The following is a 27,128-nucleotide window of genomic DNA, read 5'->3' as shown; positions in this document are numbered from 1 at the left end:
AAGAATTATTTATTCTTAGACTTATATTTAATGTTAACTAATGCATTAACTAATGTTAACTAATACAACCTTATTGTAAAGTGTTACCATAGTGGGTATTCTAAAATGGTCTAATAATTGGTCTTATTGTGTAAAATGTTTTTTAAACTTCATCTAAACTCTAATTAAATAAACTTGTTGTTTATTGATCTGTTGATATGAAATATGAGAGTGTGAGTGTTGCTGTAGTGCTATCAGTCATGTGATCATCACAGCCCAATCACAGCCACCGTACTGATATTCAGATCAACAGCACTCTTACTCATGTGATCTGGATTAAATATTGGAAACATGATGAAAGCAGGAAGATCCAGACCTACAGGAGTAACGATTACTGACTATTGACCGGTAAGATCCTCAGAGAGTCACAACACCAGAAGAATGGAAAGAGTGTGTGAGTGAAGGTGTGTGTGAATGTGTGTAGATGTGTGTTAGTTACAGGATCAGAGAATGACACCGTTCCTCTGTCATAGTCCAAATTCACTCTCACACAATCAAGATCCTGATTGACACGAAAACTAGAACCAACAATATATCCGTACGTCACACTCCAGACATCAGTGTTGAAGAAAACATGTTCCTTCCTCTGGTTTGTTGCTGTAGTTACTCCTTTAACCTCCACATCCCAGCAGTGTGTTCCTGAGTTAAAACCCTCTGAACCCAGAGCACAGGGATAGATGTCAAATCTCTCTGGATTATCAGGAAGAGGTTGTTTGTTCTCGCTGTTTCTCACACTGGTCAGATCATCAGACAGGACGAGATATGGATTCGCAGTGTTTGGATCCAGAATCACAGGAGCTGATGAGACACAATCAACAGATGCTTTTATTGTTCATATAATGATCAAGAGTGACCCAACACAGATTATTAAGAATTATGACACTGTTGATCAAACACATGTTCCTCTGATCACTGTCAGTGCTGTTATTAGTTTCACACTCATTTTATCATCAACTACAAACATTAAATGTGTGATTCAGACATTTGTGTCCATCAATTAAAATCGTTAATTCAATTGTTCCTAAGACACAGCTTCGCTCCAGGGGTGATAGAGCATTTTCTTATTATGCTCCTAAGCTTTGGAACTCTGTCCCAGCTGACATCAGGGAAGCAAATACATTAGTGACTTTTAAATCTCTTCTCAAAACATTCTATATTAGGATTGCTTTTACTTGATTAATCATTTTATTTTTTCTATTTCTTTGATGTGTATTTTTTTGTATTTAAACGTGTTGTTTTCTCTGTTATGTTTTCTTGTAAAGCGCTTTGAGAAAGCCACTTTTAAAGACACTATATAAAATAAAGGTATTATTTTGGTATATATTATTATATCTATCAGTTTGTGTCATGAAGCACCTTTATCTCTCCACTCATCCATCATTTCCAGTGTGTGTGTGAGAGCTCAGATCTTCTGCAGTCAGACTCACTGTTTTGGACGATGTCCTGCATCTTCTTCCAGACTCTGAACTGCAGGTTGCCCAAGTAACGCGGCACATGAATCAAAGCTCCAGAAGCCATCTGTGGATCCGGCTGTGAGCTCTGGACTCTGGAAGAACATTCAGGAGTCAGAACTGCAGTGGCTTTGGATCAGAACCAGAGAGACCAGAGACAGGAGCAGATCACTCACCTTTCCTTTGAGACTGGAAACTCCTGCAGAACAAACACACCATTTATCATCAAGAACTCAATCAATGAACCAATGATCAACCAATGATCTGAAATCAGACCTTCAGAAAGCAGACGTCATTGGCTTTCATCATCTCCTCCATGTCTTTGATTGTGTGTGAAAGAGCTGAGATGTGTCTGTTCATCTCCTCCAGCTTTTCCTTCATCATCTGCTTCTTCTGCTCCTCTTCCTCCCTCAGTGCAGTGATTGTAGCTTCTTCTTCATCTCTGAGAAACTGATGAAGCTTCTCAAACTGCTGTTTAATCTGACGCTCTGTGTGCTCAGCTTGAGACTGAAATCAAATCACATTCACTTCAATCATCTCAATCGACACACATCAACACTTCACATCATTCATATCATAGATAAACTCGGATACCGACATATAACAGATCCAGAAGCAGTTCGCTGCTCATCATTTACAGAAATAATAAAATGGAATCCATTATATTAAATATATCAGATCATAACTGTATATAGTGATCCTACAGCTGTAATGAAAATGACTCTCGATTCTGTTTCCTCACCTTGATGTGTTGAACTGTTTTCTCAAACTCTCCTTTCATTTCTTCATTGTGTTGAAGTTTCTCTTGTAAGGACTTCAGTGCTGTATTGAGCTCCTCCTAGAATTGAACAAAAACACATAAAACACCAGATTACAGTGAAGAGAAGAAGAGAATACAGTGATATGATCATATAATGCTGTGGAAAAGTATTTGCCCTCATCCTGATTTCTTCTGTTTTTATGAACATCTCATACTAAATTGATTCAGAAATTAAAACCTGCTATAAAACAAAGGCAGCCTGAGAAAACACAAAGAACAGTTTTTAAAACACAATGTTATTTATTGAAGGAAAATAACTTATCCAATATTATCTGCATCTGTGTGAAAATGTGTTTGCTCTCATAGTTACTAATTCCTCAAATCTCTGAAACTGTATTTATAATGTAGTTCAGCTGGACTAAACACAACCAGTCCTGATCACTGCAGCCCTGTTCAATCAAATCACACTTAAATAGGACTTTTTCAACAGCATGAAGTTTGTTAAAAGGTCTTAAAGTGACCCCATTATGCTTTTTCAAATATTACCTTTCATGCAGTGTGTAATATAGCTGTCTGTGAATGTAAATGGTTTGCAAAGTTGTAAAATCGAAAGCGTATGATAAATAAAGTTATTGTCTCCCAAAAGAAATAACGTCCTGACTTGAACCCCATTGAGATTATGTCGCAGGACCTTAAACAGGCAGTTCATGCTTGAAAATCCTCCAGTGTTGCTGAACTAAATCAGTTCTGGAAAGAAATTGGGTCAAAATCCCCCACAGCACTGTGAAAGACTGATCTCCAGTTATCACAAGCATTCGGCTGCAGTTATTAGTTTTTCACATGGGTGATATGTGTTAAAAACTTTATTCTTTATTTTCTCAGGTTTTAAAATTTAAATTTAAAATGATTTGAATTAGTATGAGACACAAAAACAGAAGACATCAGGATGGGGCAAATACTTTTTAACAACACAGTAAATATGAAGTTGAGTAAAATGGCAGAGAGAAATATTGAGTGCATGAATGTGATATCTGTGTTTATGAATAATTACTGTTCTTTGCAAGTCAGAGTAAAGTAAAGTTGTGAAGGGAAATTGTGGTCTAATGTTCAGAGAGTCAGACTGGTAACCTGAAGTAAACAACTTACTCCCATTTGCTCCACAGCAAAAATAGCTGCCCACTGCTTCATGTGTGTGTTCACTACTTACTATACACCTAATGTGTGCACTAACTGGAGAGGTGAAATGAAGAGGACAATTTCCGAGTATTGGGTTACCATTCTTGGCCTTCACATGTCACATTGACTTTCAATTACATGTGAAACAAGAGTCATTTGTCTTACCTTATATGATGAGACCACTTCACTGATGGGTCTGAATGTGTGACTGACGTGTTTCTGTGAATCTCTGCACACTAAACACACAGGCTGTTTGTCCTCCAGACAGAAGAGTTTGAGTTTCTCACTGTGTAAACTGCAGATCTCCTCAGATCCTGATGAACGCGTCTCATTTCTCTCCATCAGGAACGACTCACATAAGTTTTTTAACACAAGATTAATTGGAGGAAACTCTTTTGAGGATCTCCTCCTGCAGACAGGACACTCCTGAGTTTTCTTGGTTCTCCAGAACTGTTGAAGACACTCTTTACAGACACTGTGACTACATGATAAAATAACAGGAGTCTTGAAGATTTCACAGCACACGGGACAATCTCACGGGATCTTCAGCCATTTTCACTGTTTGAGCTCCAGCAATATAAACTTTACTTTCACTTTCTGAACGACGGTTTTAAAAATGAATCACCTTGAGAATCACAACAATCTGCTGTCTGTTCAGAAACAAATGTTTCAAAAATCCTTCTTGAAAGTGTTTCTCTTCATTCTCCACTGATCGCTGATTCTTTATTGCTTTTGTCAAGAGAGAAGAGAGTCAGTATGACAGAAAAGAGAAATAATAAGTCAGTCTCTTCCTGGTGAGTGTTGGAAAAGTTTATGATTACCTTTGGTTCAAAGAACAACATCAGGATTTTTTCAGGTTAAAGTTTAACAAAACTTGCACTGAAACTTGCTTTATTATAATGCTAAAAAAAAACCTTGAATCAAACACTAAAGAACAGTGAAAAAAGCAAATATTGACAATAAAAATACTATTTTATTTATTTATTTTTATTTATACATAGTTTCCAGTGAAAAGACTAATCTGAGTTTTGTTTGTTTAATAAATCATTTTATTTAAACCATTTTGAATTCATCATCACTGGACTAAAAGGTAAAAACAGCTGCTCTTGTTCAAGGTATTTTATTGTTATGTTGACACATGAGAATGACATATGTACTCGGGTCCAGCAGTGTACTATATAAAAAATAAATAATATACTGCATGGAGTAATTTTTTGGGCAGATTTGACCACCCTCTGCAGCTCCTTCTTGTCAGCAGCAGAACAGTTCCCGTACCAGACAGTGATGGAAAAGGAGAGTGTCTCTCCAACACACACCAGTAAAATGTTAGCAGAACCCAACATAAGAGTCCCTGTTCTCCAGATGGGTGAGAGCAGAGAGGATGACCGATGAAAGACCGGTTCAATATTATCCGTCTGCAATACCGGAGGCTGCACTTTCAGGACCGCATTCCTAGGACCCTAGTTTTTTTGTGACAGTGCCACCTACTGAATCGGAGAACCGCAGTGCCAGGACCGCATTTCCAGGACTCTAGTATTGGAGAACCGAAAAGTGCCACCAAGGCACTATTTCCACCCAATTACTACTTTCATTCTTGCAATTAAAACTGGTTGCTAAGAGCTGAATGTTGAGTAATTATTGTAACTAACTAGCATAATATAATAATTCATTAAGTAAAATAAATAAGGAATCATGGTATAGCCTTTTCCGTCAGATCAACCACATTTTCAAGTACAGAGGGAAAACACAAGGATGACTCTGGGGGTAGATTTAAGATTGTGTATATTTTTATAAAATAATATATTACAACAGTTAAACACACAAAAACAAATTTGTTCGTGACGTGAACCACACAGAAAGAACTTTAGCGACAACATCTTCACTGACTCCTGAGAGAGAGAGAGAGAGAGAGAGAGAGAGAGAGAGAGAGAGAGAGAGAGAGAGAGAGAATGAAATAAGGAACATTTAGTTGAACTTGTTCAACTCTAATTTTAAATTTCATATTTAAAAGATCTTAGTGACGACAGAGCACACACATTATATATGATACAAAAATAATTATATTACTGTTATTGCATACTGTTCAAAGATTTGGAAACAATTTACATTTACATATTTGGCAGATGCTTTTATCCAAAGTAACTTACATTGCATTATACTATACATTTGTATCTGAGTATGTGCAATCCCTGGGATCGAACCCATGATCTTGGCATTGCTAGTGCCATGCTCTAACCACTGAGCTACAGGAAAACTTACAATTTATTTTGATAAAAAATTTATTTTGATGCTGTGGGAACAAAGGTTCTCAAGAAAATAAAACTTTCATGTAATAAAGCCCATCTGAACAGAATGAATGAATGAATGAATGAGAGAGAGAGACACAAGAAATATAGAATAGAAATAACATGTTATTGACATGACTTTTCCTGACCTTTAAATATTTAACGCACAGATTGTGAAGTATGCAGCAGTGTCACGGAGATGAACCCCGTGATTCCCTCCACTGGCCAGCAGAGGGCTCCATCCCCAGAATACTGACACACACGCATCCATTCACTCACCTATACTGACTCACACTACATTTCCCACAAGCCCCGTTCCTTGGACTCTGATCACCCTTCAGCTGCAGCTAGTTTGTACTGTTATTTAAGCGGCCATCATACACAGACTCAACGAAGTCTTGATCATTGCCCCGGCTGTCATTACTGAGCGTTTATACCCTGTTTGATTTCCCGTTGCCATATTTGTCTGTTTATCGTTCCTCGACCCATTGCTGCCTACCTATTGACCCTCTGCCTGTTCCTTGGACTGTGATTCTTGCCTGTGACCCTGATCTCCTGCTTGTTCCTGACTACGATTCTGCCTGTTCTCCATTGCTGTGTTTGCTGGTTCTGACCCCTGCCTGTACGACCACGAGTACTTTATTAAAGCTTGCTAAATGGATCCCATGTCGAGTGATGAGTCATTACAAGCAGCACCAATGGATGGATGTCCTCCCCTCTTTTCTCAGTTATTTCTCTATCACTCTATTAAATTCTTCCACATCACTGAAATAGTAAATGGATAACATAATCACTGCTGGGTTAACAGAAATGCTGTTAATGCTTAAAAAAAATGATACATTGAACACTGTGTAAAAAAAAAAAAATGTTCTACTCTTACCTGTGATGATAATCCGGAACAGAGAAGAAGGCCTCCTCAGCATCCTGCACAGACAAATTCTGCAGCCCAGCCAGGCCATATATGATGGTCTATCAAAAGAAAGTTGTTCATTGTAAAATACACAGATCTAGGAATTGAGGTCAAATTAAATTAATCATAACACTGCATTTCCCAAAATAATGTTTGCAAATGTTATATAGAGAACTGTGTGTTTGAAATGGCTCTCCAAATGGGATTTCACTTTGCTCAACTTTGTTGGGTGAAACAAAGCAGAACTGCAGGCAGAGGAACTCCTTGCAGCATGTGGTGCATCTCTATAGTCCAGGAAAGGATCTCCCTTCTTGGATTGTTATGTGTTTCTTGAAAAAGAGAGAGTCCAATTGGTCAAATAAAACATTTTAAGTTCATTTCATATAAATAAACAGACATAAATTAGGCCTAAGCCTAGTACTTGACCAATTTATTTATTATTCTTTTGTCATATATTGCCTGCACTGAAATCACTTATAGAGAACACAGTACATGACACAATATAACACGTGGTATTTTAACAGTCAATTATTATGATGGCCTCTCTGTTACGTCTGACTATTAAAATGTCAAATGCCTCAATAAACATTATAAAAAAAATGTCAACATGAAGAGACATGCTCATAACATGTATTGTAGGGTAAACATCCCCCGGTGAAAAAAATAGTAAAGTAATTTATAGTAATTACTAATATATATATATATATTTTTTAACCATACAAAAGTAAAGTACTTGAATTTGTTGTGGTAATTTTTCTACAAGGTATATTATACTACAATATACACTACAATTTACTGTAGTAAAAACTAAAGTATATTACAGTATTTATTACAGTTTATCAGTTCACTGTAGTTAATACTACAGTATGCTGTTGTAACACCTAACTTTTTGATGCTACATAAATAAACTGAGGGATCACACAGACTGCTACCTTTCTACGACCCATGTGTATTCAATGCATATTGCGAGCAATACATCAGCATCAACAAGTCTATTCCAGCACCACAGTCTAAGAAACACCATCAGTTGGAAAGTCCATCAGTTCATAGGTACAGCAATAAGTAGTATCCAGCCACAGATCAGTCTTCAGAGGTGAATGTGTGAGACAAAAGTCCTTAAGTGAAGTGAAATAAATCCATATCAGCAAATTCATCAGTCGTTGACCACAGTCAATGAGATGGTTAGCAGATGGTTGTTAGATGAACGAAGACAATTAGTCCCTTTGGTCTAGGTCCTGTTTGAAATTGAGCTGATCCTTGCACACAAGAAACCCTCTGCATATAAACAAACAATAAACAAACATGTGTCTGATGCTAAGCCTTAACAAAATCATATTTACAGATCCTACATACATACATACATACATAGACAGATGCTTTCTTACATTTGAGACAGTGGCGTGCAGTGGTGTTCTGAAATGAGGAGGCACATTTTTTTTTTTTTTTTATGAATCAATGTAAATTAATGTGCATTACTCTTTAAGTTGACACATCTTCCTTGTTAAATGAACATTACTTTACAGTACATCAAAAAAAGAAAAAAAGAAACAAAATACAATTCTATGTTGTAATTTTACATTAACAATGTAATATTCTATTTATCAAAACAAGTCAATCTCATCAAGTTAGTGTTTTAAGCATTTCTACATTAATTCCAAAATAATAACTAAAGGCAATAATAATTTAAACAATATATTTTATTTATGTATTGCGGTTTTTCTTTTTAATTGTCAACCTAGGATATTTTGGATCATCAGTCATGCTCTGTAAACACCGTCTGTCACAGACACGAATTGCATTTTTAATTTCACCAAACTGATTGCACTAAAACCCCCGCAGTCATCATGCTTTCAGTCCATTTCAAGTTTGATTTTGACGTGACATAAAGCGGTGATATCTAACTGTGATCTGTTTACTTACTTTTCAATTAGTCTTCCGATTGACGCCATCACTTGTTCAGTCAAACCTACGTGCGAAACGCGCAGGCCAACAAGAGGCGGGATTTATCGCACAAACCAATCATATCCAATCATAACCAATTACATCCAATCATAGCGCGATGGAGACGTTGCCTCCTCTCACGTGACTTTCCTCCATTCATTCTCAATTACCCCCCACAAAACCCACCGCACGCCGGGGGTCTGATGATTTTATATGGTTTCCTATGAGAGGAAAGGGAGGCATGACTCCATAGACTGTAAAGCATGACTCCTCTGTGTAACTTTACCTGCGGGTATCGCTGTTGGGCAGTGTTCCTTAAGAAATACGCGTGCCTTGCGTTCTTTTTAATGTCATAATTTGTAATATTTGTGTTGTTTTATATGTAATATGGATTATTTTCTCATCCTATTTTTTTGAGGAGGCACTGCCTCCCTTGCCTACTCGGAGGAAACGCCCCTGATTTGAGAATAGGAACAAGTTGTTCCTCAAATCAGGGCACCAACAAAGGACAGCAAACAAAGGTGAGAAGACATCCACGGTGCGTTCCAAACGGGATATATCGCCCTCCGAAGGGCACTTCGGAGTGAAAATAATCATGGCCGCCATATTGAAGGGTCGTTCCAAACCGAAGTGCTCAAAACTGGCCACTTCAAAGGGCCCTTCGGAATGAAGGATTTCGAAGGGAACAACTGATGGACACTTCGGGCCCCCATGATCCTTTGCACAGGGAAGTTTGACATCACAGAATGGGTACAGGAGGCTCAGAGTTTAACTATGTAACTCAGAGTTTAACTATGTATGTATAGTATTTTTCTATACTACTGTAATATTTATACGAGTTAGATTTGGTACATTATTATGGTCAAAACGACATTGTACTTCAACAAATATACTTTACAGCTCCCTTTATCAGTCCATTCAAATGTTTAAAATGCATAGATACAATATAGCCTACATGCGATAAACCTAAAGTAAATAAATAAATAAACTAACGTTAAACAAAGGGTGCAGCTTGCACAATCTATCCTCTTTGATTGTCTCGTTAAGATGACGCTGAAGTGCGTTCCAAAAGAAGAGTTTTTTTGATCCCTACACCCTTCATCCCTTCGAAGCTCTCACTCCGGAGGGTAAACCCTTTGAAGGGATTAGGGCACAGGGATGAGCCCTTCCGAATGGAACGCAGGGCCAATGTGCTTAGCACACTACTTCCTGCCCAATACTTCTTCTCTAGCCCTTTTAGGCAGTCAGCCAACTCAGACTCCAGATCGCCCCCTACTGATTGGGTTAGCTATAACATTAGGTAATCTACTGGGACTAATGTGACAGAACTGTTACACTGTAGCATTCATTAACAAAGTGTTGTAAATACTATAATTTATACAGTATACTACAATTTACTATAGTATGGCTCAAAAACACTATAGTATTTACTATAGTATTTTTTGACATGGGCAGGCTGACAGTGAGCACGCATGTGACAGTTAAAACATTGAGATTATTTTAACTTACTTAAAATGGAAAAACATTGAGTGACTAACAAGAATTTACAACAAAGTGCTATAGGTTATTGTACTGGCTAGGATTAATAATCATACCATATCACTAAGTCAACACAAGCTTGCCAATCGTGCTACAGTTTTGTTAAATGAATATGCTAACAAATTCATTTTACAACATTAGAAGCTAATATATGATGGCTATAAAGTGCATTCAAGACTATTTAGCAACTCACGATCACTTCACTTCGCAATTAAATGCATCACAATTGTTTTTAATGTTAAACAAATAAAAATTGATTCATATTTGATACTCACACTCTGAATATCGTCCATCTTCCAGAAAAACATGCGGTCACTGGTCCTGTAATTTGGTAGGTGGCGTTGTATCTAAACATCTAGGGTCCTAGAAATGCGGTCCTAAAAATGCTGCCTCCGGTTGTGCAGGCAGATGCTACTCGACCGGTTCTCCCTGTAAGGATACTGATGGAGGTCCACATTAATGCCAATGGTCTCCTTCATGTGGCCATAACCAGCCATTCAAAGCATTTCATGATTATCGGAGTGAGAGCCGCTGGATGGTAGTCATTCCTGCACATCACGGCTGAGTTTTTGGGAATGAGGATGATAGTAGGTTCATCTACAAACCTGATTCCAAAAAAGTTGGGACACTGTACAAATTGTGAATAAAAACAGAATGCAATGATGTGGAAGTTTAAAATTTCAATATTTTATTCAGAATACAGCATAAATGACATATCAAATGTTTAAACTGAGAAAATGTATCATTTTAAGGGAAAAATAAGTTGATTTTAAATTTCATGGCATCAACACATCTCAAAAAAGTTGGGACAAAGCCATGTTTACCACTGTGTGGCATCCCCTCTTCTATTTATAACCGTTTGCAAACGTCTTGGGACTGAGGAGACAAGTTGCTCAAGTTTAGGAATAGGAATGTTGTCCCATTCTTGTCTAATACAGGCTTCTAGTTGCTCAACTGTCTTAGGTCTTCTTTGTCGCATCTTCCTCTTTATGAGGTGCCAAATGTTTTCTATGGGTGAAAGATCTGGACTGCAGGCTGGCCATTTCAGTACCCTGATCCTTCTAATACGCAGCCATGATGTTGTAATTTATGCAGTATGTGGTCTGGCATTGTCATGTTGGAAAATGCAAGGTCTTCCCTGAAAGAGACGACGTCTGGATGGGAGCATATGTTGTTCTAGAACTTGGATATACCTTTCAGCATTGATGGTGCCTTTCCAGATGTGTAAGCTGCCCATGCCACACGCACTCATGCAACCCCATACCATCAGAGATGCAGGCTTCTGAACTGAGCGCTGATAACAACTTGGGTTGTCCTTGTCCTCTTTAGTCCAGATGACATGGCGTCTGGATGTGGGTCTTTTATAAAGTGAGTTTTACATAAAAAGCTGTTTTTGTATAAAAACATATTTAAAAAAAAAAAACATTTTGTAATTTATTTACATAAATTTAAAAGATATCATAAATCCTCCACAAACTGCACAAATGTTAAGTGCAGTAATAAACAGATTAAAATTACATTTATTTAAAAAAAAAAAACAAAAAAAAAACAGTTATTTTGTTACAAAAATCATTTTTTTGACTGGGGTCTCCTGAGTACGGAAGAGGATTAGGGCCAAGCAATAATACAAAAATAAAACCATCTTGAGATTAAAGTTGTTAAATTACGAGAAAAAACTCATTACATTTTGAGAAAAAAGTCGAAATAAAATGTTGAGAATAAACTCGTTAAATTATGAGAAAAAACTTGTTAAATTTCGAGAAAAGGTTGAGATAAAATGTTGAGAATAAACTCATTAATTAATGACTTTATTCTCAACATTTTATCTCGACTTTTTTTCTCGAAATTTAACGACTTTTTTTCTCATAATTTAACGAATTTGTTCTCATAATCTAATGACTTTTTTCTCGTAATTTAATGACTTTATTCTCTGCGTGTGATTAACAGATGTTTCCTCTCCACTGGAATATCATTCATACACTTTTGTGACACTTGAAATTGAAATGTACAATAAATTCTTTTGTCAAATGAAATCCGTTTCCGTCACATGTGACTCTGATGATTTACAGTGTCAGACGAGAACTCAAACAATAATAAGAACTAGTATATGTATACACATGTATAAACTGCTCATAATTATATATAGTTAAAGTTATTAAAAGCGAGAGAAGTGTTGAGGTCAGATGTCGTGACTCCTATGTCTGATCTGACAGATTGTGTGATGCTTCACCTGAAACCATCAAGAACTCTAGACCGGTTTACTACAGAAAACACTGAACATGGTTTACTTCACTTTTACACTGAGTGACATTCACTTGATTCCCAGTTGCATTTTTTAACTTTTATGACATTTTTTTTCTAACTGTATTAAATGTAAATCAGAAGCACAAAGAGTTTAATGTTCTTCATCAGATCTGAGCGTATATAGAGAACATTAGAGTGGTTCAGAAACCTTCTCTAGTGCCAGAAATCTCACCTATATTCTCACAGAACTGTGATGTCGGGTGAACTCAGCAATGGAAATTAAGCCCAAAGTGTACTTCACATTTTACATGTACGCGAGGATCAGCATACAGTGCACACAACACAGATTTCGTTATCAGAATAGTATGCTTGTACTGTACGCGCACCGCTGGATTTTTGTAACCACGAGTACTTTGTACATGCAGGTCTCACATGCGTATTTAATTTTTGTTGTTGTTGCAGTAAATCATTTATCCTCCAGGTGGAAACCGTGCCCTGGGGCCATCGATTCACGATTCACAACAGACCAGAACACATGCAAGCTACAGCGACAATAGAGGCCTACAAAGACAAGAGATTGTGCAAAGAGTTTAGAAAGTTTGTACAACTCCAGCATGAAAGAACATAAAGACATGTACATGGGTTGTAACTTGAACACCTGTGTATGTATACAAGTCAAATTAAGTATACTTTGCAAGGCTGTACGTTCGACTGTGTTCATGTGCACTCACGTTTACCACTGATTCACTCTAGCCTTCCCCAAGCCTCATTTCACTGGTGAAAGTGTAATTTGTTCACTGCTATTAATATGTGGTGCTGTTTTTCATTGCATTGACCACAATGTTTAGAGCTCATGTGATGGATGGAAAATATGAGGTCTTTATAGGCCTCTGAAGTGTAATGATGTGACATTTCTCCAAAACGCTGCAGTAAAATTATTTCACATGAGGTGTGCATATAGTATGGGACGTCCCCTATAAGAACTGGCCATTGATTTTTTTTTTATACTTATTGGTAATGATTTTTGTGTAATGAAAGTAAATGTAAAAGTAACTTTTTGGATGTACAGTATTTTTCTTCTGCTGTCTATAGTTTAGATGACTGTGAATTTAAACTTACATACATTTTATCTCTAGGTTATTGATTAAAAAAAAATTAACATGAACAACCTATGCTAATTTAGGTGTGGTAAGCTAGCATACAAGATTTTATCATGGCTGGAACATCAGGGTCAGTTGTAGCATTTGTTACAATGTCCCCGAGCTACATGGCCTAAAGTAAGCACTTTTTGTTTTTCTAGTATAAACATAAATCATCAATTAGCCTGGCATACATTCTTTGAATAAAATAAGAAAATAAATAAATAAAGACGTACCTCAATGTTCCTCCTCGGCTAAATTCAATTCGACCATTAGTTTTCACACTTTTATGTGAAAAAAGCTTCAAAAATTAAATATTTATTGTGCACTTTAGTTAGATTAATTGAATAAAATGTGTGTTTTCACAAGTGTGCAGAAATCATTGATCTTGCGCTGCTCTGGCTGACATCTGCTGTGATTAAAAAGGGAGAGCGCGGTGCTCGCTTTCTGTGTAATTAATTCACAATAAAAGTTATTGTTTTTCATAAGATTTTGTGAGTGTTTCATACTTCACATTGACAAAATGTTTTTTCAAGCCTAGTTATTTTATAATGTTTAATATTTAGTCAAAAACGAAGTGAAAAACGTTTAGAGGAAATGGCTGATATGTGCGCAAATAAATGCTACTTTGCCGCCACCTGCTGGTTAAAGTGCTAATTACTGTCTTTTTTATTTTTAAATAAGTGTTTTTTATCAAATGTTAAATTTCCTACATTTTTAAACGTTCGGTTTTACAATGGGGACAATCTCAGAAGGATGAACAAATTATGTTTGTGGTCATCGCATTAAAAATAACATTTAAAGTGCTGGGGAAAAAATGTGTGTGTGTGTGTGTCTAATTACAGACACGGCATTTTTAAACAGTCCCAATAGCTTCGTCTTTATTGCAATCAATAAAACTGGTTTATGTAATGTATTGTCATTTTGACAATGTTTCTTTAAGTGGCACTCCGGCCTCCATAGTCGATGCTATGACTCCTCCTACTTTGTATATGCACTGCAGTACCCAGTAAACTGAGTATGTCTCCTTACTGAAGCTCTGTGTCAGTCGCATTATTTTACATGGTGTCAGAAGTCTGTCAGGAACAGATAATAAGCAAAGTATGACATCATCACAGTTTGATCACCCTAAGATCGACTGGGATGCTCCAGATTTGTACCAAGAGTTTGAAAGATTTCGGAGCCACGTCACATTCGTCTTCGACGGCCCGCTATCGGAGCAAACAGCAAAGCAATGTGCAGGCTGGCTGGGCACGTGGATCGGTGAGCAGTGGGGCGAAGGTGAGAAAGATGACCCGTCTAAAGTCCTGGACAAGTTCGCCAACTATATAAGGCCGAGGGAAAATAAGAGAATAGCCAGACACCGTTTTAAACAAAGAAAACAAGGAGTCACGGAAGGTTTTGATCACTTTGTGAAGGATTTGAGACTCCTGCTCATGGATTGCGAGTATGGCGATCCAGATGATATGTTGATCGATGCGATAATAGCGGGTGTCAGAGAAAAGCGCGTCCAAGAGAGACTGTTAGACAAAAGGGAAGATTTAACGCTACCAAAAGCAATTGAAATCACCCAGCAGTTTGAACTGTCACAGAGGCAAATTAAAATTGTCAGAGAAGAAGAATCTCAAGTGCAAGCAGTAAAGGTGAAAACGAAATACCAAACTGCAAACAAGAAAACCTTTCAGAAAAATCAGGCAAAATTTGTGCAGAAAGAAATGCATGTAAACCGACCAAAAAACTGTCCAAGTTGCGGCAAAGACCCACAACATAAGTGGAATCAAGGAAAATGTCCAGCAAAAGGCTCTGTATGCTCATACTGTCACAAACCGAACCACTGGGTGGCAGTATGCCGAAAAAGATCGGTAAACACAGTCAGTGTGCAACTGCAATCAGAAACAGAAGATGAGGAGATGCTGAGCATAAATATCACACAAACACATGAGCACAGTGATGATAAATGGACAGCAGACATTGAAATTCTGTCTCAGAAGGTACCATTCAGAATTGATACTGGTGCAAAATGTAACACATTGACTTTAAGGATCAGATCCGTAAACAGCACTAATCAAGAGTTTGTAAGTGTTCATCATTTACATCCATGAAATTAAATGAACAAACAATCATTTAAACTGAAATAAACATTTATTCATTTACAAATTCACTGAAACTGAGTAGAATTAAGTTCAGTTTAAAACAAAATATATTATGTAATTATGTGAAAATTAGCAAAGTGACAAACTTCACTGAAATAATAATCAGGTAAATGGTTATTCTCTTAAAAAGTGCTTTTTAAACTTCTAAACTCTAATGAAATTAACTTGTTGTTTATTGATCTGTTGATATGAAATATGAGAATGAGAGTGTGAGTGTTGCTGTAGTGCTGATATCAGTCATGTGATCATCACGGCCCAATCACAGCCACCGTACTGATCAACAGCACTCTTACTCATGTGATCTGGACTAAATATTGGAAACATGATGAAAGCAGGAAGATCCAGACCTACAGGAGTAACGATTACTGACTATTGACCGGTAAGATCCTCAGAGAGGAAGAAACACACCTTAAGAATGGAAAGAGTGTGTGAGTGAAGGTGTGTGTGAATGTGTGTAGATGTGTGTTAGTTACAGGATCAGAGAATGACACCCTTCCTCTGTCATAGTCCAGATTCACTCTCACACGATCAAGATCCTGATTGACACGAAAACCAGAACCTAAAGTCCATCCGTACTGACTATATTCCACACTCCAGGCATCAGTGTTGAAGAAATCAGGTCCCTTCCTCTGTTTTGATGCTGTAGTTACTCCAAGACTCCAGACTAAACTCCCTTTAACCTCCACATCCCAGCAGTGTGTTCCTGAGTTAAAACCCTCTGAAGCCAGAGCACAGGCACACCGGTCAAATCTCTCTGGATTATCAGGAAGAGGTTGTTTGTTCTCGCTGAATCTCACACTGGTCAGATCATCAGACAGGACGAGATGTGGTTCTGCAGTGTTTGGATCCAGAATCACAGGAGCTGATGAGACACAATCAACAGATGCTTTTATTGTTAATATAATGATCAAGAGTGAACCAACACAGATTATTATGAATTATGACACTGTTGATCAAACACATGTTCCTCTGATCACTGTCAGTGCTGTTATTAGTTTCACACTCATTTTATCATCAACTACAAACATTAAATGTGTGATTCAGACATTTGTGTCCATCAATTAAAATCACAATAAATCAATGAGATCTGTTGAGATTTCTGCTGTAGATGAAAAACGTCTTGGGTTACGAGTGTAACCCTTGTTCCCTGAGTAAGGGAACGAGACGCTACGTCAGTGACGTGATGGGAATCCTCTGCATTTTTGTGTTCGTGAAGCACTATTGTATCTAACCAATGAGAGAACGCGACGTCAGAGGCGGGTGACGTCACGGACCGGAACCTACAAAGCATGCCCGGAAACAAAGAACGCTAGCTTCTGTGATATGTCTGAAGTAAGCGCTCCAGGCATGCTGGAGGTACGGCAACGTGACGTAGCGTCTCGTTCCCTTACTCAGGGAACAAGGGTTACACTCGTAACCCAAGACGTTCCCTTTCGTGGGAACTATCGACGCTACGTCAGTGACGTGATGGGAACGCTGTCCCAACTACGCTGTGCCTCCGAGTGCCTGGCTACTATCTTGTAAAACCAAAGCACCTGGAGTTCTACTCACATTAAGATTATAAAATCTGATGAAGGTGTGCTGGGATGACCATCCAGCAGCACCACAAATATCAGCCAAGGAAACCCCTGACATATGAGCTCTTGAAGCAGCCATACCTCTCGTTGAGTGTGCCCTGACATCCAAAGGGCACGGGTGCCCTAGGGCTTTATAAGTCAATGCGATGGCCTCAACCACCCATTTACTCATCCTCTGCTTGGACGCTGGGTCCCCTCGACTCGGGGACCCGTAACATACAAATAGTTGGTCTGATTTTCTCCACAGGGCAGCTCTGTGAACATATGCGTCCAATGCCCTCACAGGGCACAGCAGATTAAGTCTTTCCTGATCCGGTTTAATGAACAGAGGGGGATAAAAAGCCTCCAAAACGATAGGACCTGGGACCCTAGTGGGGACCTTAGGAATGTAACCAGGCCTTGTATGTAGAAAGGCCTTAACCATGCCTGGTGCAAACTCTAAACATGATGGTAAAACCGAAAGAGCTTGAAGGTCCCCTATCCTTTTCAAAGATGAAATGGCCAGTAAAAACACAGTCTTCAATGTAAGCATTTTATCTGACACATCTTCCAAAGGTTCAAAGGGCGCCTCAGCCAACCCCTGTAACACAATGGCTAAATCCCAGGTCGGAGATTTTGGGCGTACTGAAGGCCTCAGCCTGAGTGCGCCACGAAGGAAGCGAATGACTAAGGGGTCTCGACCTACCGAGACACCACCCATAGGAACATGATAGGCTGAAATAGCAGCAACATACACTTTTAGCGTGGAATGAGTTAAACCTTCTGAAAGTTTTTCTTGAAGGAATTGAAGCACACAGCTGATAGATGAATGGACTGGGTCCAACCTATGATGACTACACCATGTAGAGAACACCTTCCACTTATACATATAAAGCTTCCTTGTAGATGGAGCCCTGGACTGAAGGATGGTCTCCACAACCTCGGTTGGGAGACCAGATTCTATGAGCCTTGCCCCCTCAGAGGCCAGGCCCACAGTTTCCACATTCCTGGACGGGGATGTAAGATCATGCCGCCCGCTTGGGACAGGAGATCCTGTCTGACTGGAAGCTCCAGAGGAGAGCCGTGAAGAAGCGATACTAGGTCCGCAAACCATATTCTCGTTGGCCAGAAAGGAGCCACCAATATTAAGTCCACCCCTTCCTGACGGACTTTGTCCAGAACTCCCGGGAGCAGAGAGACTGGGGGAAAAGCATACAGGCGCCGCCTCGGCCACGTCTGTATCATGGCATCCAACCCCAGAGGAGCTGGATGCCTCAGAGAGTACCACAGAGGGCATTGAGTTGACTCCTCTGTGGCAAAGAGATCGACTTCCGCTCGACCGAATGTTTTCCATATAAGCTCCACTACCTCGGAGTGAAGCTTCCATTCGCCCAGACTCGCGCTCTGCCTCGACAGAGCGTCCGCCCCCATATTCAAATACCCCAGAATATACGCCGCCCTCAGCGAGAGTAATTTCCCTTGGGTCCACAGGAGGATGCGACTGACTAATTTGCATAGTGGACGAGACCGCAATCCCCCTTGGTGATTTATGTAGGAGACCACCGTAGTGTTGTCTGTCTGAATCAACACATGGTGGCCCCTCAGGTCGGGGAGGAAGTGCTTCAGAGCCTGAAACACTGCCAGCATCTCCAGCCGATTTATGTGCCAGGAGACCTGGTGTACCTCCCAAAGACCTTGAGCTGAGCGACCACTCATGATCGCTCCCCAGCCCGTGAGGGACGCATCTGTCGTAAGCATTACGCTACGACATGAAGTTCCCAACACGGGTCCCTGGGACAGGAACCAAGGCTTTTTCCACATGACCAGAGCACGAAGGCATGGCCGCGTGACTTTGATCATTCGAAAAGGATTTTCCCTCGGAGAAAACCCCTTGGTCCTGAGCCACCACTGTAAGGGTCTCATGTGCAGAAGGCCAAAAGTGATAACGTTGGACGCAGCTGCCATCAGACCCAACAGTCTCTGAAACTGTTTTACAGTGAGTGACCGGCCTAACTTCACCCCATTCACAGCCCCGAGAATGGACGTCACACGAGCGGGAGACAATTGCGCCCGCATCGTGATCGAATCCCAGATTACCCCGAGATAGTTGGCAACCTGACTCGGAACCAACACACTTTTCTTGGCATTGAGCCTCAGCCCAAGCCTCTTCATGTGCGACAGCACAACATCTCGATGTTGAGCTGCCAGACGTTCTGTTTGAGCTAAAATCAACCAATCGTCGATATAGTTCAGCACGCGGATGCCCTGGAGTCTCAGAGGAGCCAAGGCTGCATCCACGCACTTCGTGAACGTGCGGGTGATAATGATAGGCCGAAGGGAAGAACCTTGTATTGGTATGCTTCGCCCCCGAAAGCAAACCTGAGGAACTTCCTGTGAGAAGGATGGATGGATATGTGAAAATATGCGTCCTTCAGATCTATCGCCACAAACCAGTCCTCGGATCTGATCTGTGGAATAATCTATTTGAGTGTAAGCATTTTGAACTTCAACCTCTTTACAGATCGATTTAGTATACGTAGATCTATGATCGGACGCAACCCCCCATCCTTCTTTGGAACAATGAAGTAGCGGCTGTAAAAGCCTGACATTTTGCTGGGAGAGGGAACCCGTTCTATAGCCCCTTTTTGCAAAAGCGTCGTAACCTCTTGTTCCATTACCAGAGACTGCTCTGGAGCTACCACTGTGTGAATCACTCCACTGAACCTGGGCGGACGAAAACCGAACTGAATTCTGTAGCCCTGTTCTACCATGAGCAGCACCCATTTCGAAATATTCGGAAGACGTTTCCATTCCCCCAAAAATTCTACTAAGGGAACCAGCCTCTCGAGACTGGTCTCTGGTGTTTTTTGAGCACTTGGCTCGTTTATCTGGCGCGGCGCACCGGCAGATAAGCGAATCACGTGCTGGCCGATCCTTCTCGAAGGATCGACGGGGACTGCTGCGCCCTGTCGCACACTGGGTGGCAGGGTTGGCAGAACAGCCCCCTGAGGGCACCGATGGGGAACGATAGATATCAATCGTCGAACCCCTTCGGAGGGGACTGCCCTCAGAAACCCTGACCCATGAACGTCAGGATTTCTTTTGGGAAGCCTTCCGTGAAATAATGACGGTCCTCAGATCCGCCCTACCCCCAGAAGGCTTCTGCTGTACAGCGTGCACCGGTCCACAAGCTTTCCGCGGGGGAGCACGGGCGGCCACACTAGCCTTTTGCTGGGACCTGTGTCCCGAGGAGCCGGCTGTCGGGTGAGGCTGCTCCCGCCCAGCAGCCTCAGGGGGATGAGATTTTCGGGGAGGAATCTTTGGAACGCCGCTTTCTGTTTTTTCGCCTCCTCGAACCTGTCGACGACAGTAGCAACTGCGTCGCCGAACAGGCCCTCGGAGGAAAGTGGCGCATCCATAAGGATATGTTTATCTTTATCCTTGATGTCTGCAAGATTGAGCCACAGATGTCTCTCCGTGGCCACCAGGGCTGCCATAGAGCGGCCTACTGACTTGGCCGTCTCCTTGGTGGCACGGAGAGCTAGATCTGTGGCTTTTCTCAACTCTTGAATTGTCTCAAAAGTAGCCTCCCCAGTCTCATCAATCTCCCCCAGCAGATCAGCTTGGTATGCCTGCAGTATGGACATTGTGTGCAGACATGCCGCAGCCTGACCCGCTGCCGAATAAGCCTTGCCCACCAGACTCGATGTTTGCTTTAGTGGTTTGGTGGGCAACGTCGGGGATTTCAGGGACGATGCAGACTCGGGCGAGAGATAGCTCGCAAGCGTCTCCTCAACCCGAGGCATCGCCCCATAACCGTGTTGCTTCAGCCCCGTGATATTGCTGTACATTGTCGTTTGTGGGCTGAAGACACGGTACTGCACAGGTCTATTCCACGACCTCGACACCTCGATGTGGAGGTCGGGAAAGAACGGCAGTCCCCGACGCTGGGGTAGTGACCTAGCTGGGAGGAAGCGTTCATCTAGCTTGCTTTTTATTTTTGGAACACTTTCCTCCGCGGGCCAGCTTATTTTCAGTTTTTCCACTGCCCGGGTCACTACATCCATAAGCTCCTCATGGGCTGGAGATGAGGGTGACGGTCCCTCATCTCCATCCTCGACACCTTCAACACCTTCAACATCAACCTCCTCGGAGGAAGATATATTCAGTGTCGGTGCCTCCCTTTGGGGGGAAGAAACCGCAGCGCGTGCTTCCACCACCAACGGAGAGACATTAGATCTAGCAGGTAAGGGGAGCGATAAGGCAGAGCCCGTCTCTCCCCCCTCTACTAGATCCATTTGTGAACCCCACGAGTGCAGCCTTCGCTGTGCCTCGGCAGCAGTGGGACCAGACCCGCGGGAACACTCGCCGCCGCGCCCTCCTCAAAGAGCGCCCGGCGTGAGCGCAGCGTCCTGAGAGTGAGCCTCTCACAGTGCACACAGACAGCCCCCTCGAGAGCTGCCTGTGCGTGCTCAACTCCCAGGCACTTCACACACATCTCATGTGTATCCCCCGCCACGATGAATCGCGGGCAAGGAGGTGCACACTTAGTGAAACGCTGGCTTTCCGTCATTTTATATATATGGTAGACAAACAACAGTAAATAAGACAGACAAGATACAAATAGCGCTTACTGAAGACAACAGAAGCTAGCGTTCTTTGTTTCCGGGCATGCTTTGTAGGTTCCGGTCCGTGACGTCACCCGCCTCTGACGTCGCGTTCTCTCATTGGTTAGATACAATAGTGCTTCACGAACACAAAAATGCAGAGGATTCCCATCACGTCACTGACGTAGCGTCGATAGTTCCCACGAAAGGGAACTGTAAGTATGTGTCTGATCTTCAGCAGCATCTGATCATCTTCATGTTATCGGCTCTTATAGTCTGTGTTGATTTAAATCAGTTTATTCTCACTGTCTGTTGTGTTTGTGTCATGAAGCACCTTTATCTCTCCACCCATCCATCATTTCCAGTGTGTGTGTGAGAGCTCAGATCTTCTGCAGTCAGACTCACTGTTTTGGACGATGTCCTGCATCTTCTTCCAGACTCTGAACGGCAGGTTGCCCAAGTAACGCGGCACATGAATCAAAGCTCCAGAAGCCATCTGTGGATCCGGCTGTGAGCTCTGGACTCTGGAAGAACATTCAGGAGTCAGAACTGCAGTGGCTTTGGATCAGAACCAGAGAGACCAGAGACAGGAGCAGATCACTCACCTTTCCTTTGAGACTGGAAACTCCTGGAGAACAAACACACCATTTATCATCAAGAACTCAGTCAATGAACCAATGATCAACCAATGATCTGAAATCAGACCTTCAGAAAGCAGACGTCATTGGCTTTCATCATCTCCTCCATGTCTTTGATTGTGTGTGAAAGAGCTGAGATGTGTCTGTTCATCTCCTCCAGCTTCTCCTTCATCATCTGCTTCTTCTGCTCATCTTCCTCCCTCAGTGCAGTGATTGTAGCTTCTTCTTCATCTCTGAGAAACTGATGAAGCTCCTCAAACTGCTGTTTAATCTGACGCTCTGTGAGCTCAGCTTGAGACTGAAATCAAATCACATTCACTTCAATCATCTCAATCGACACACATCAACACTTCACATCATTCATATCAGAGATAAACTCGGATACCGACATATAACGGATCCAGAAGCAGATTGCTGCTCGTCATTTACAGAAATAATAAACTGGAATCCATCATATTAAATATATCAGATCATAACTGTATATAGTGATCCTACAGCTGTAATGAAAATGACTCTTGACTCTTTCCTCACCTTGATGTGTTGAACTGTTTTCTCAAACTCTCCTTTCATTTCTTCATTGTGTTGAAGTTTCTCTTGTAAGGACTTCAGTGCTGTATTGAGCTCCTCCTAGAATTGAACAAAAACACATCAAACACCAGATTACAGTGAAGAGAAGAAGAGAATACAGTGATATGATCATATAATGCTGTGAAAAAGTATTTGCCCTCATCCTGATTTCTTCTGTTTTTGTGAACATCTCATACTAACTTGATTCAGAAATTAAAACAAAGGCAGCCTGAGAAAACACAAAGTACAGTTTTTAAAAGACGTTAATAAAGAAGTTATTTATTGAAGCAAAAAAGTTATCCAACATTGTCTGCACCTTTGTGAAAATGTGTTTTCACCCATAGTTACTAATTGGTTAAAATTACCACAGCGATACAACAGCAGAATAACCTTCTTCTCAAATCTCAGTGAGGTCTAAATGGGATTTACAAAACACAATTAAAGATGGGACAGTACCCACTTTATTTGGACCAACAAGCTCGTCAGAATCAAGTATGATTAATTATTGATGTATATATTTTCTACTGGGTGTTCAAAATACATAGTTTTGTGTTATATATATATATATATATATATATATATATATATATATATATATTGTCTCTCTAACTCACATTATCACTGTCTTACTGAAATACTTCTGCAAATCATCTGTGTCCCACTATTACCTAAAACTGTGTCCATTAATGCAGATCGTCTGTTGTTCTTACTACTCTGAGTAATGATGAATGATGGAGCAAGATTTGTTTTACAAACTTTAATGTTACATCAGTAATTTACATTAGTGCAAAGGACAAAATCTGAGTATGGGTTACCATTTTTGGCCTTCACATCACTTTACTTTATACATGTGGAACAAGAGACATTTGTCTTACCTTATATGATGAAACCACTTCACAGATGGGTCTGAATGTGTGACTGACGTGTTTATGTGAATCTCTGCCCACTAAACACAGTAGGCTGTTTGTCCTCCAGACAGAAGAGTTTCGACTTTCTCACTGTGTAAACTGCAGATCTCCTCAGACCTTCTCTCCGTCAGGACCAACTCACACAAGTTTTTTAACACAAGATTAATTGGAGGATGTTCTTCTTGAGGATCTTCCTCCTGCAGACAGGACACTCCTGAGTTTTCTTGGATCCTCCAGAACTGTTGAAGACACTCTTTACAGACACTGTGACTACATGATAAAACAACAGGAGTCTTGAAGATTTCACAGCACACGGGACAAGAAAGATCTTCAGCAGAAACATTTATTGAAGCCATTTTCACTGTTTGAGCTCCAGCAATATAAACTTTACTTTCACTTTCTGAACGACGGTTTTAAAAATGAATCACCTTGAGAATCACAACGATCTGCTGTCTGTTCAGAAACAAATGACTCAAAAATCCTTCTTGAAAGTGTTTCTCTTCATTCTCCACTGATCGCTGATTATTGCTTTATTGCTTTTGTCAAGAGAGAAGAGAGTCAGTGTGGCAGAAAAGAGAAATAATGAGTCAGTCTCTTCCTGGTAAGTGTTGGAAGAGGGTGGAGTTTATGATCAGGTGTGGTTCACAGAACAAGATAAACAGGTTAAAGTTAAGGGTAAAAAAAAAAAAAAAAAAAAAAACATGCATTGGAAAGCTTCTTAAATATAATATAAATCCTTGAATCAAACACTAATGAACAATGAAAAAAAATGCAAATATTGACAATAAAAATACTTTGTGTTTTATTTATTTATTATTTATTTATTTGCATAGTTTATTTGTCCAAGTATCCAGTGAAAAGACTAATCTGAGTTTTGTTTTTTTTAATAAATCCTTTTGTTATATAAACTGTTTTGAAACCCTTCATCATCATCATCATCATCATCATCATCGGACTAAAACATTACATGTAAATTCACAGCTGCTCCTGTTTTGCAGTTTTTACAGTACGGGGAGAGGGTCAAACAGTTCATTTGGTGTGTGTGATCCTTCATAATTCAGGACGCTTTGCTCCTGCTGGTGTAAATGTCCTCAATGGAGGGGAGGCTGCTGTGAGTCATTTTTTCAGTAGCCCCTCACTGCAGAACACTCGAGATCCAAGGGGTGGAGTCGGGTAGGTTAAGGTATATGTAAAGTGGGAGGAGTTGGATCTAGATCCAACCCCACCCCCTGGATCTTGTGTTCTGCAGTGAGGACAATCTCCATATTTTGGGCAGATTTGACCACCCTCCGCAGCTCCTTCTTGTCAGCAGCAGAACAGTTCCTGTACCAGACACTGATGGAAAAGGAGAGTGTCTCTCCAACACACACTGGTAAAATGCAAGCAGAACCAGAGTGCTGAGACCAGCCCGCTTCAACCTCCTGAGAAAATACAGGTGTTGGTGGGACTTTTTTATAATGCTGGATGTGTTAATGACCCAGTCATTGGAAATGTGTACCTCAAGATACTTGAAACTGGAGAACATTTCCACAGCCACTCCTCTGATGAAGAGGGGCTGTAACCTCTCCTCCTAAAGTCTACAACCTGTAGAAGGACTCATCGTTGTGGGATATCAATCCCTCCACAGCCGTGTCATCAGCAAACTACACAATATGATTTCCCAGATATTTAGCCGAGCAGTCGTGTGTTAATAGCGTGTACAGCAGGGGATCCGGACACATCCCTGGGGGGAGATGGTGTTGAGGATGATAGACGAAGATGCAATGCCATGGACTTTAACAGTCTGTGGCCTGTTCATTAAAAGTCCAGGATCCAGTTACAAAGTGATGGTTTCAATCTAGCAGCAGCAGTTTATTGACTAGAGTCTGCGGGACAATCGTATTAAAGGCAGAGCTGAAGTCCAGAAAGATCATCCTGACATAAGAGTCGCTGTTCTCCAGATGGGTGAGAGCAGAGAGGATGACCGATGAAACTGCGTCTGATGCAGACCGGTTCTCCCTGTAAGGATACTGATGAAGGTCCACATTAATGTCAATGGTCTCCTTCATGTGGCCATAACCAGCCCTTCAAAGCATTTCATGATTATCGGAGTGAGAGCCACTGGACGGTAGTCATTCCTGCACATCACGGCCGAGCTTTTGGGAATGAGGATGATAGTAGATGTCTTGAGACACACTGACACCACAGCCTGGGAGAGTGAGGTGTTAAAGATGTCAGTCAGCACCCCAGCAAGTTCATAAGCACAGTCTCTCAGGACCCTTCCTGGGATGTTATCCGGGCCTGCAGCTTCACGTGTGTTAATGCTCAGCAGTGTCCTTCTCACATCCTCAGAGGACACACTAAAGGCAGCTCACCTGGATGGAGTGTGAGTCCGGATCAGGGAGAGGAATTGACTGAAGTCTCAAAGCTGGATAAAATGTATTCAGGGAATCAGGAAGAGTTGGATCCTGAGGGCATACAACATCTTTCCTGCTGTAGTCGGTGATGCTCTTGATGCCTTCAGAGGACACCACACCTCTCCATTCAGCAGGGTTTCTGATACAGCCCTCTTCCCCCTCTTCTGTCTTCATGCGCATCAATTCCTGTGCTCTGAAGCCTTATCCTGCCCAACGCTGCTTTAAGCTCCGGTTTAATCACTGTGTAGAGATGATTGAGTTTAAGAAGTCCAGATAAACTCTACTTTACCACACAGTTTCTCGTGTTGTTGTTAATAAAGGGATTTGTAGCACACGAGCCGGTAACTGAGAAGCCGCTGCACTGCTGCACACCGCCATCACCTGCTGTTTCTGCACATCTGAACACTTACTGGACTGAAGCAGCTCAGCTTTACTTGATTATCCAGACATCATTTTATAGGAAAATCATGAGAATCAATATGATCATCAGGCTTTTGAGGAAGGTTTATTTGTTCATTTTCAATCATCATTGTATTGTATTGCATTATATATTTGAAAACTACAGAGCTTTGATCATAAAACTGTAGTGATATTAACTGAAAGGGGAAATATTAATAATTATTCATAACTCACTATGATTGTTAATTCTGATTAATTATGAATATTTGAATCAGTTAATCAGATTAATTACAATCAATAACTCAGTTCATCCTGTGAACACTCGGTATTGATTATTAATTAATTCTAAGAGAATGGTATTTTTCATGGCCACAGAAAAATGATTCTGTCTTAGGTTTTACAGTACTTTGTAATAAGCAT

General features: G+C 40.8%; 1 protein-coding gene across 1 annotated transcript; it reads right to left on the bottom strand.

Annotated features, from left to right (window-relative positions):
• Positions 1-53: 53 nt before the first annotated feature.
• Positions 54-24,394, bottom strand: LOC125268111 (nuclear factor 7, brain-like). The gene is made up of 7 exons (XM_048190218.1): positions 24,216-24,394; positions 3,592-3,939; positions 2,233-2,328; positions 1,767-1,997; positions 1,667-1,689; positions 1,467-1,585; positions 54-837 (listed from the first exon to the last, which is right to left on the bottom strand). Exons 1-7 carry the CDS (start codon positions 24,267-24,269, stop codon positions 371-373), a joined length of 1,338 nt encoding a protein of 445 aa, XP_048046175.1. The 5' UTR covers positions 24,270-24,394; the 3' UTR covers positions 54-370.
• Between the last annotated feature and the right edge of the window lie 2,734 nt (positions 24,395-27,128).

The sequence above is a fragment of the Megalobrama amblycephala genome, linkage group LG5 (assembly GCF_018812025.1).
Source record: "Megalobrama amblycephala isolate DHTTF-2021 linkage group LG5, ASM1881202v1, whole genome shotgun sequence".
Taxonomy (NCBI): domain Eukaryota; kingdom Metazoa; phylum Chordata; class Actinopteri; order Cypriniformes; family Xenocyprididae; genus Megalobrama; species Megalobrama amblycephala.
This window is presented reverse-complemented; position numbering and strand designations above follow the sequence as displayed.